General features: G+C 39.8%; 1 protein-coding gene across 2 annotated transcripts; it reads left to right on the forward strand.

Moving 5' to 3' along the window:
* The first annotated feature begins 4,048 nt into the window (after positions 1–4,048).
* ndufv3 (NADH:ubiquinone oxidoreductase subunit V3) lies at positions 4,049–11,093 on the forward strand. 2 transcript variants are annotated; one of them, XM_062402449.1, is made up of 4 exons: positions 4,049–4,212; positions 7,315–7,426; positions 7,878–9,098; positions 10,788–11,093. In XM_062402449.1, exons 1-4 carry the CDS (start codon positions 4,168–4,170, stop codon positions 10,955–10,957), a joined length of 1,548 nt encoding a protein of 515 aa, XP_062258433.1. In that variant the 5' UTR covers positions 4,049–4,167; the 3' UTR covers positions 10,958–11,093. The 2 variants fall into 2 exon arrangements, with proteins under 2 accessions (XP_062258433.1, XP_062258434.1); XM_062402450.1 differs by having other exon boundaries at positions 7,881–9,098.
* The last annotated feature ends 55 nt before the right edge of the window (positions 11,094–11,148 follow it).

Raw genomic sequence — 11,148 nt, forward strand, 5'->3', positions numbered from 1 at the left:
GCTTTGAAAACTGTAGAGATGGTTGCAGACTTCAGGAGGAGCCCAGCCCAGACCGCAACCCTCTCCATGTGCGACTCCCCAGTTAAAACAGTGGAGTCTTTCAGATTCCTGGGGACGATCATAGCACAGGACCTGAGATGGGCAGAGAAAATCACCTCCACCATCAAGAAGGCCCAGCAGAGGATGTTCTTTCTGCGGCAACTGAAAAAATTCAACATGCCCCGGGAAGTGATGGTCGAGTTTTATACAGCCATCATTGAGTCCATCCTCATTGCATAAATCACCGTCTGGTTTGCCGCCTCCACTGCCAAGGACAAGGGCAGACTGCAGCGGATCATTCGGTCAGCCGAGAAGGTCATCGGCTGTGACCTGCCGGTTCTCATAAACCTGTTCCACTCCAGGACCAGTAAGAGAGCAGGCAAGATGATTGCTGATCCGTCCCATTCTGGTCACCACCTTTTTCAGAGACTTCAATCCGGGAAAAGGTTCCGGGCCATCAAGACTAAAACCTCATGCCACCTGAACAGTTTTTTCCCCATGGCAGTGGGGCTCACAAACAAGCCCCCTGCATAACACTGACTCTGCCCCCCCACCCTCGCACAAAATGTATCTCCATAACTTATTGCTTCTTACTGTATATATTGTCTTACTGTATATATTGTTGTTTTGTTTTTATGTACAGTGCACCAACCACACCAAGGCAATTTCCAATATATGCAAATATACATGGCAATAAAAAGAATTCTGATGATTCGGATTCTGATTACAGTGATGATGTAACCCTAACCCTATGCACCTTTGACGTTGGTTTTGTACCCTGCCATTAAAGAACAAGGGGGAACCGTTGGTTTGGGAAGGAAGTTGTGTGTTGTCGAATGGTTGGACCGGAAAATTATTTTGTTACTTTGGCTTTAATTACGATTTTTGGATTTAGAATTCCGCGGGTGGCATTAACTGGTTTGTGACGGGATAAGGATGGCGACTCTGGATGATGATGATGTTGTTCAATATAATGAGGTGCTTAGTGAGAAGTGATAAAACATCTTTGAAGGCCATACATAGGTCATAAACAAATTATTAATTAGATCATTAGATTATGGTTGTGTGGTATATGGATCAGCTGTGAGCACATCTCTAAAAGAAAATAGATATAATTCAATACCAAGCAATGAGATTATGTACATGTGCTTTTAAAACAATTCCAACAGCATTATACAGGTTGAAATGAGAGAAATGCCTCTAAATATGAGTAGGACTCAGCTTGCATTAAATTACTGGGCTATTTTACAGTCAGGGACACAGTCAAGCATAGGGCATTTTGAAACAAAAGACTTTGGATGGATTGTAGCACAAAGAGCAACACAACATTACATAGTAGAATTAAATTTCAGTCCAACAGTACCATTACTAGCAATAGAACCATGGATTTATCCGATGCTAATGTAGATTTCACACTTAAAAAATATATAAACAAGGATAGAAGTGCAACAGATGCATCAAAGACTTTATTCAATAAGGTCGGAGTAACAATTATTATTTCAAAATTTCGTATTAAAATAGAGAAAAAGACAAGTGAAGGGCTATCGGTATGTATATAGGTGAAATGATTACAATAATGTCAGCACTACAGTGCATGGAGGACACAATCATTAAGAGCAATTATTTGTTCAGATTTAAGTTCATCATTAGCCAGCATACAAAAAAAACTTTATACAGAACTCGAAGGGCCTGACAGTAGTAAACTATGGGGTGCCATTTGTAAGCAGCTCACGCTGAAAATAACAGCAACATTTTGTCACATTTAGCTTCAAACCATGTTTAAAAAACATGGTTAGTAACAAAATAAAGGCCGAGGTCAGAGTTGTCTCTTCAAGAGCCTCATCATCCTCCAGATAAACAGGGCTGAGCAAACAAAAATAAACAGGGACAACAACAAATTCAGCAGAAAGCCCAGAGAGAGCAAGAGAGCGAGAGACTTATATCAGAGGTTCATAATATAAATAGACCAACATCTACACTGCTGTATTTCTATGAAGCCCAAACAATATCTTACACAAATTCTGCCACATTATAAGGAAACTATAGTCTCGGGTTCCCTGCCTGGCCCTGATTTTCACTCTCTCGAGTGCTGCTCTCTGTCTCCTGACATCTGGCCTCACTGTCCCTCGGTGGTGAAGGCACTGTACTCCGCATTGCATAAAGAAAGGAGGTCAAAGGGAAATATATTGTAATGATGTTAATCTCATTTTTATCTAAGTGCAACTTAACCCTAATTCCATCTTTTTAAGTGTGTTACCTTTAAAAGGCAGCCTTTAAGGATTTAGGGTGAAGCAAAACTGAATGAGATGAGCTAGGTTTGAGAGTTGCCTCTCCCTTTCAGTACAAATGACTGAATTGTGCTACGAAGCTCAGTCTACACCTCTTATAATGACTTGTAGGTAGATGAATCAAGACATCCAATCAAAATACAGTGTACAGGTTGCTTACAGTTATCCAATTGACGCTGACCAAAAAACAACAACTGCTGCTTAAATTTTGTCAGGTTGGCATTTAACCTTAAGCTTTGGTCACACTACATGACTTTCAAAGTCTTAAGATCACTGTAATGTTCACACTTCACGACTGTCTTGTACTCAGGGATGTTGTGAGCAGAGGAGCAGAGGGCAACCATAGCAAAGTGCCCGGGAACCAAGTCCAGATAACCGACTTCTTCTTTGACGCGGTGGACTTTCTTGCAGTCTGTCATTTCATTCCCTTGACTGATGAGCTAAGTAAAAGATGAGCAAGTGAAAGATGAGCACTTTCACTTGTGGAAGGTGACATTGTATGAACTAAATTACATGATGTCATGGACAAAAAAGGGGATAAATATATCAGTAATTGGAAACAAGTACTTAACATTTCTAATTACCCATATCTGAATTTTGGGATGAGCAGCATTAGAACAGATACATTCTTTTTTATAAATAAATGATAAAGTCATTGCAGTGAGAAAAACACGACAGATCAGTCAAAGTGCGCCCCATTGTAGCTGGCTATAGTGGCTACAGGTCATAAGTCCCACATCCTTCATAAAAGTGACACAAAAAACTCAAAGTACTCTTCAAATAAAGTTTCTCCAAACGTGTTTGTTATTTTATGTAGTTAATATCACGATAATCCATGTCCAAGAGTCCATTTCCCCGGATAAGATTTGTTCGTTATTTGCCACTATAAACACACTCTGACCTCCTCAAGCTTTTATTTTGTTACTTCCTGTTACCGGCATTTGAATTTGCATGTTAGTTAAATATTTAGTTTCACCCAAAACATTTAGATTTAACATTTAGATTTAGATTCAGATTTAACATTTAGATTTAGATTTAACATTTAGATTTAACATTTAGATTTAAATAATTTAAATTTAACATTTAGATTGAGATTTAACATTTAGATTTAACATTTAGATTTAGATTTTGATTTAGATTAAACATTTAGATTTCACATTTAGATTTAGATTTAACTTTAACATTTAGATTTAGATTTAGATTTAGATTTAGCATTTAGATTTAACATTTAAGGCTAACATTTAACATTTGGATTCTTTATATTTAAAATATCTCTAAGACTCTCAAAAATTCACACCAGTTTTTTAAACATGGTTTGAAGCTAAATGTGACAAAATGTTGCTGTTATTTTCAGCGTGAGCTGCTTTACAAACGGCCCCCCATGGTAAACTTGCAAAGGAGGGTGCTGAAAATAGCTGCACTGATGTGTCGGTCAGTCTCAGTAAAGCAGAGACAAGAGCACCATGAAACAGGACTAAAAAGTACTTTACAAATAAGTAAACATTATCCAGTAAAGTTTGATTATTGTGGGGGACATATTTTACAAATCAAAATGCAAGTGTTATCGAATACTATATATATAGAATATACGTTTTTCTATTTTACTAGAATACATTATTAAAACATCCTGATCCACACTCCATACTAACAGGTGGCGGTAATGCGCAAAATTGTTGTTTACCAACAGCAAATAAAACCCAGGAAGAAGATGAACCAGAAGAAGAACCAGAAGAAGAAGAAAAAGAACCAGAAGAAGAACCAGAAGAACCAGAAGAAGAAGAAGAAGAACCGTTGTGTTTACCTTTAGTTTCCCACCGGAGCACAACACAGGGAACACAAAATGGCGACATCCATGCTGCGATTAGGTCAACTCGGTTGTTTCAAGGTAAAAACAAGCTGTTTGTGTTCTGCCATTTTAATGTATCGTATTTGGACTATACACAAATGGAGAACAGCTGAGCGTTTATTTAAGATAGTGCAGGCGAAATTCTGACCCCGGACCCTTAAACAGTTGCTATGCTTCAGAGCCACCAGCTAGCATCTGTTCACAAACACCTTACCTACCCACATCGTAACACCATGACATTTATACAAATTATCCTACAGAAACTTACTATCGATACATCCATAAATTAAATGCGATACATCACATTTAATTTATTAGACATTGTCCAGGGTCACATAAGTGTGCTGTTGTAATGGTTTTAGTCTGGTCTTAAAATATGACCTTAACAAGAAGCATTTATATAGTAATACATTATTGCGTTAGTTTTCTTAGAAACAACACAGGTATATGATTTTTCGAAATGCAATTGTACCTTGCATTACATTACCAGTAATTCAGGTGTCTTTTGATGAATGAACTGCAATCTTGGTCAGAGAAATTGCTCAGTTCTAGTGGAGACTGTTCTCTGAGAAATAAAAAAAAAAATTACATCATTTTTGCAATTGATATGTGGTATTAAATTATATTTTAAGACTATTACTGTAACATAAATAATTTAAAGATAAACAATAGTTGTTATTCAACAGATACATTGCCTGGTATTAGTGAGCTTATTGGTTGCTATTCAGATTAAGATTAAGATGCATTAATTTATCCCAAACACATGCACAGACACACTCATGCAGTTTTAGGAAATTTTGCCTCTGCTTTTGACCCATCTGGTGCAGGACACACAGAGCAGTGAGCGACCATGTACGGCGCCCGGGGAGCAGATGTTGGGGGAGTAAGGTGCCTTGCTCAGGGGCACTAGACAGGATACGGAGAATCCTCTTGGATTTTTGGACAGATCAACCCAGGTTCGTCTTTTGTTGTTTCTCCGTGGAGTCGAACCAGAGGCGAACCAGAGACCTTTTCTGCCCATAGTCCAAGTTTCTGCCACTAGTCAACCGCCTCTCTAGCCTGGATGCTAGACGAACTTAGCCCCGCCCACAACATTTGAGGTCGGGAAGTTCGGTCTGGAGTCGCTCCGTTGGGGAGAAATTATGCCCGGTTCGAAATCATCCGGACCAATCAGATTGTCAGGGCGGGCTTTATAAGATGATGGACAGATGATCAACGGTAACGTAATCAACCACGTCATCAAAGTGCCCTTGGGTTGAATGGGTTTTCAACAAACATGCCTGCCGCTGGAGAGCTGAGATGTGTAGATGCTGCCATTGAGTCTGTTTTAGAAGACATCGACAGCGCATTCATTTTGAAAGAGGAACAGAGAACTTTGAGGCGACGCCAAAGCACCGGCGTCTAATCCCTATCGCGCCGGCGCTTGGCTGTTCACACCGGACACTGAAGCGACGCTGAACCGCCGGGCAGCGCTAATAATATCACCTGTTGATCCAGTAGATTAAAAGCATATATTTACTTGTAGCTCCAACATTAAGCAACAGCGTCCCAACATTTGTCTTTCTTGGTGTTGTCTTTATACAACATGTTCCGAGGATCATACAACTCACTGCACTTCTCCACTTCAATTATTAATTTAATGTCATCCATGTTGAAGAACTTCTCCGCTGTTTGCTCCGTTAAATGTCGGGTGTCGAGGGTAAATTACGTATTCTCCACTCAAGCCTATGTGGAGAATATGTAGTCCCCCCCTCTCTCTCTTTTTATCTGTATCACTGCTTGTGTGGCTGTAGTGGATGGGCAGAGGGGGACATTTAATAATGTCATTGGTCAAATTAAAACTCCAGGACAACAGAAGGGGACTTCAAAGTATGGGATGCATATTTGATCATTTATATCATATAACATATGTCATCAATATAGTTTAAGATCGTTTTTCAGTGTGTTTCCTGGTGCGATACACTCGCGTCAAGCGCAAAAAATAGACTCGAAGCTGAAACGATCACTGCACGGCGCAGGGCGGCGTTTCAGCCTCCGGTGTGACCCGCACAAAGTTTTAACATGGGAGTGGATGTGAGCCAGCTGTTATTTAAGGCTTGACGCTGCGCTGAAGGGTCGCTTCGGCATCGCTTCAGCGTCCGGTGTGAACCCAGCGTTAGTAAATAACTCACAATGCCTTGCTTAACATACGTCACATACTACATTGCTTTGATTGGTTGTAGGTCTATCCAATTGAGCGAAGAGGAATTTTATTTCCTGGTCAGTTGAAACACGCCCCATAATCACAGCCCAATGGAGCGGTCTCAGACTCACATTCTGACTAGAATTGTGAGTCTGACAACGTCAGGCTACCGCCTCTCTCCATAGATGGTGAATGGTGAATCACTGAAAGGATTAAAGTACAACTTCCTGTCATAGTCTCATCTTGTGTTATTTTGAGCTACAGAATATTCAGACTGTGTCCCTGTTCATCCTGGTTTGTGCACGAATATTCAAGGTACCTCAGGAACATTGTTATTCGAGATGTTTGACACAGAGTGATGGAGAAACTGCGTGGTCATCTTTTTGTATACTTTTAGTGTATTTGTTACGAACAGATTGCATTGTTACCAACATAACCTAGAAGCAAAAATTGGCTTATGACTTAATGAAGTTTCCCAAAAGCTTAGCCTAATGAGTCACTGCCTTCATCTCAATCAGGATTTTGAGAAATTCTGGTTTTACTGCTGTGTTTAACTAAAGGCTGATCAAATTTTTGGGATAACCAACCAAGGCAGGCAAAGCTCTGTAGATAAGGTTAAGAACATCTTCCTGTATGAGAGACTCATCAAATGACACACAATAGGTGGGAAGTGCTGATGAGTGCCGTGCAGCTTTACCAATAGTTCAAATTTACTCCTTTTATATATTCACAATATATGTATATATAGTTGACTTGAACATTTTAGATTTACTTAACACTATTATCACTTAAATGTCGACAAAGCACTATGACAAAATAAATATGTACATGACCACGTTAACGAGGTCAAATAAAAAAAATATTCAATCTGATGATCAGGGTCCAGAATGTTGTGATATAAGACACTACATAGAACATGTCACTGTTTTGGCTTTTACTCAAAAAGAGCTCTTGTTCAGTGTCTCCAGTTGGAGAGCTTGGGCGTCCTGAGGAGTAAACTGGCTGCTGCGCTCTGCACTCAGGCTGAAGAAACAGCCAAGTCAACCGAAAATACCAAGGCTGCGAACAAGAGTAAGACCTTTTTGATTATGTTGTTTCCTATTAATGTCAAATGTTTTACTAACTGGTTGATATTGTGGATTTTCTTTTTTATCCACAGTGATGCATACTATATTATATATATATATATATATGGTTTGCGATTTAAAGCTTAATATTTTTAACTTTATTTCACAGAGAAAGGTGTAGAAATTCTCTCTTCCAGTCATCCATTCTACCCATAATAATTCAGTTTAAATCAAATTGAATATTATTGAAATTGTATCTGATTGTGTTTCTGATTGTGTTGAATTCTGGATGGAGATACGTTGACAGCATAAACAAGTTAAACCGCACTGGAAGTGCATGTTATTCTAATAAATCAATTAAATTCCGGGAAGGCAGATTTCGTTGCAGATGAAGTCTAAGGAATTTCACTGTATATGTTATTAACTACTCTTGTCCCATTTACCATTTTCTTCAGCAGCAGAGACACCAGAGGAGAGAGCAACTTTACTAACCTACAAGACTGCAGTTGCCTTCCCAGTTAGATTTTCACAGCCGGGGTTTTTCCCCGCACAGTCTATAGGGGTAGCTGTACCAGTGGCCAGTTCCACTGCCACTACAGAAGCAGAAACTGTTGCAGTAGCTACATTGCCTGTCAATGTTTACAGTGATCCATCTTTAGATATGAAAAAGGCAGAAGAGACTCTATCTGGTTCTTCACATCCAGCTCCATGCCCAGATGTTGCTCAGGTTGTCAATGACACTCCTCCATCTGTAGTTGACACAACAGCTGAGTCCCTGGTTCATGCAGCTAGCACAACACTATCACCATTCGAGAATCCAACTGCAGCCTCTCCCTTAGATGATGCAGTCCCAAACACCACAGCTTCCTCTGATCTTGGTGATCCAGCATCTGATATTTCTTCATCCTCATTGGACAGCTCAGACTCTGATTCAGACTCTGATTCAGACTCTGACTCTGATACTGGCTCAGGGGATGAGAAGTCAGAGGTGAGGACCGAGACCAAGACCTCCCCACCACTGGTGGCAGAATCAATGAAAGAAGAAGCAGAAGTTAATATGGTCACATCAAAGATAAAGGAAGGCACAAGTGAAGATAAAAAGGAAATTCCAACAGAAACTGTAGATTATCCTGCCCCTGCTATTGATGCTGACCAGGGCACTGCTCCAGCAGTTTTAGCATCCATAGAAGCAGCTCAACCCACCATGGAGACACCCACTGTCAATTCTGATGAGTTGGTGGATTCTGCTTCTGAGATCTGCACTGCTGCAGAAAACACTCTAAAGGGCACTGTCTTAGCTGAAGCTGCTTTGAATCCTGCTCCACAAGTGGTAGAGGATATTGCATCAACTGTTGTCCCTTGTGCTCACGTAGAAGCTCCAGTCGAAGTTATGGCCCAGGCTGCAAATACAGAAAAAAGTCCATCTGATGCTCCCGTTGACACTACAGATTGTGCCTCTGCCGAAGCCCTTGGAGATGCTGATGAAGAAGCCCCTGAACGAGCTACTACAGAGCCTTTAGAAGCTGAAGATGCCCCCGCTCTAGTTGGTGCTGATACTCCTGCTGAAGTTTCTGCCCTTGTGGAAAGCCCCAAGGAGCTGATGGACCCTGCTCCAGTCATAGTTGAAGCTGAAGAAGCAGATCTGCAGGCAGAGGCCACAGTTGAACCATCTGAGGGTATACACTACACCATTCTTTCCCCAAAATCTCCATTTCTCTCTCTCTTGTCTGTTGTTCATTGAGATGACCAAACTTTTCTTTACTCATCATAACATATTCCGTGTACTGCTAAGTTAATGTAAGGTTTCCACTACCTCATAGATGCTAGTTCCTTTTGTCTTCGCAGATTTTCTAAATATCCTTCCTGAATTCTTCCCAAAAAAAAAAGTTTTTCATCAATGTGAAATCCAAACTCCCATTAAATTTTTTCACTGTGTGGGCATAGTGTGCATGTATCTAAACAGTGCATGCTGCATTTTGCTACTCTTTAACATTGCCTTTGCTTGCATTTGCCAATTGTAATTTAGACTTGTTTATCTTCGAACCCACCCACACAACTATGCTGTCAATGTATGGTCAAAGTGACATTTCTAATTGCATACTGTGACACTAATCCTACTCAAGTTTCTGTTTAATTCCACTCCTTTTGTGATTGGGAATCTACCATTTTTTATTTCTTTAATCCATAGTTGTATGAAACAGTTTCCAAATCCATCATCATTCCCAGAAAATATGATTTAATATTTATGTATATATATTTATTTCTCACTCTGGCCTATTTTCTGTTCATACTGGGTCGTTTTGTATGGAATGAGACTCAGCTCTGGGCAATTACTGCAAAATTGTAAACCTGGTTATAGGTGTTCTGATTTAATTTTAAGGTTGCCGGTAATAACCCCATTGTTTTGTTCCACTGTGCCAGGTAATGCTATATATATGCCAGGCTGTGGTAAGACATGTTAAATGTCTTCCTGTCCCTGACAGCACCTGGATGAGCAGATCTGGGAGTGATTGGAGTCAGATGAAGTATTTCTGGAAGCAGGATTACAAATCACCTAGACGCTTTAAAAAAAGAAAAAAGAACTGGCTCATAATATGACTATAATAGTATATGACTATTTAATTTGACTACAGTCCTTTGTGACAATTTTGTCTGAGCAGCTGGGTAATTCTGCTTCTGGGAACAATGCCCCCCCCCCCCCCCCGCACACTTGGGTCCTTAACTTTATTACCTGTTTCTCACCTTTAGGCCTTTGGGATAAGCACTCCATCAATTCATGAAATGTTTTAATGTATTTCTCTGATTTTTTTTATGTGTATGATACTTTCTTCTTTCTTATGTATAGTTTCTTACCTTACTGGTTGGTATTGAAAGGACATCACACAAATGAGAAATCAAAGCCTTGTTCATAAAACATTGATTCCTCCTTCTTAAAAATCGATTTCTTACATGCCTCTGGTATTATTTAATCTAGTGGGCTCCTTTACTCTGTAAAACCACATTCAAACTGATGCTTTACTCTTACAAACATGTTCCTTGAGGGTTTTCTCACCAGTATGTCTTCACACTCATGATCCACTATAAACCACCTTAGTAAACATGTGTGAATTTGTAAATGTGTGTTCCTTTCAAAATGTTTTTGAAGTAAATTACATTTTGTTCAAATTCTATTGCTTATCAGATATGACCAGATCAAAATTGATAACCTTTGTTAACCTGAAAAATAGGAAGAGAAATAAGGACACAGGATTGCATTTGGCTAACATTGTGCTAGTTCTGTTGAAAACAGAGCAGGAAGACTTGCGATACTAATCTTTGCCCCAGACCTTCTGACATGCCCTTCTGTTTTTCCTCTCCTCCCACAGAGATTGTCGTAGCGGCACCTCCAGAGCCTGAGGAGCCATTTGACAACAGCACTTATAAAAACTACCAGCACCACTGCTACACCCCTTACACATTTGCTGACCTGGATGTAGAGATGGCAAAGTTTCGTCTCCCTCAGCCATCCTCTGGCAGACCCTCACCCAGACATTAGAGGAGCGTACAGCTACAAAGCTTAATATTTTGGTGATGGTGTTTTCCTTTTTCCATAAGGTCATCCCCCACCTGTTACAGCTTGAAATTCAGCTGTTAAAGATCTTATAATATTAAAGTTCCCAAATAGGAAATGATGTATGTTTTTGCCTGGTGTGATTCTGTTTTGTCTCACATAAAGAAGTAGGTGTA

This window comes from Platichthys flesus, chromosome 13 (genome assembly GCF_949316205.1).
Source record: "Platichthys flesus chromosome 13, fPlaFle2.1, whole genome shotgun sequence".
Lineage (NCBI taxonomy): Eukaryota > Metazoa > Chordata > Actinopteri > Pleuronectiformes > Pleuronectidae > Platichthys > Platichthys flesus.

Coding starts and splice junctions, on each gene's coding strand:
- ndufv3 (XM_062402449.1), top strand. CDS start 4,168: ATGGCGACATCCATGCTGCGATTAGGTCAACTCGGTTGTTTCAAG. Junction 4,213..7,314: donor GTCAACTCGGTTGTTTCAAG/GTAAAAACAAGC, acceptor GCTCTTGTTCAG/TGTCTCCAGTTGGAGAGCTT. Junction 7,427..7,877: donor TACCAAGGCTGCGAACAAGA/GTAAGACCTTTT, acceptor CATTTTCTTCAG/CAGCAGAGACACCAGAGGAG.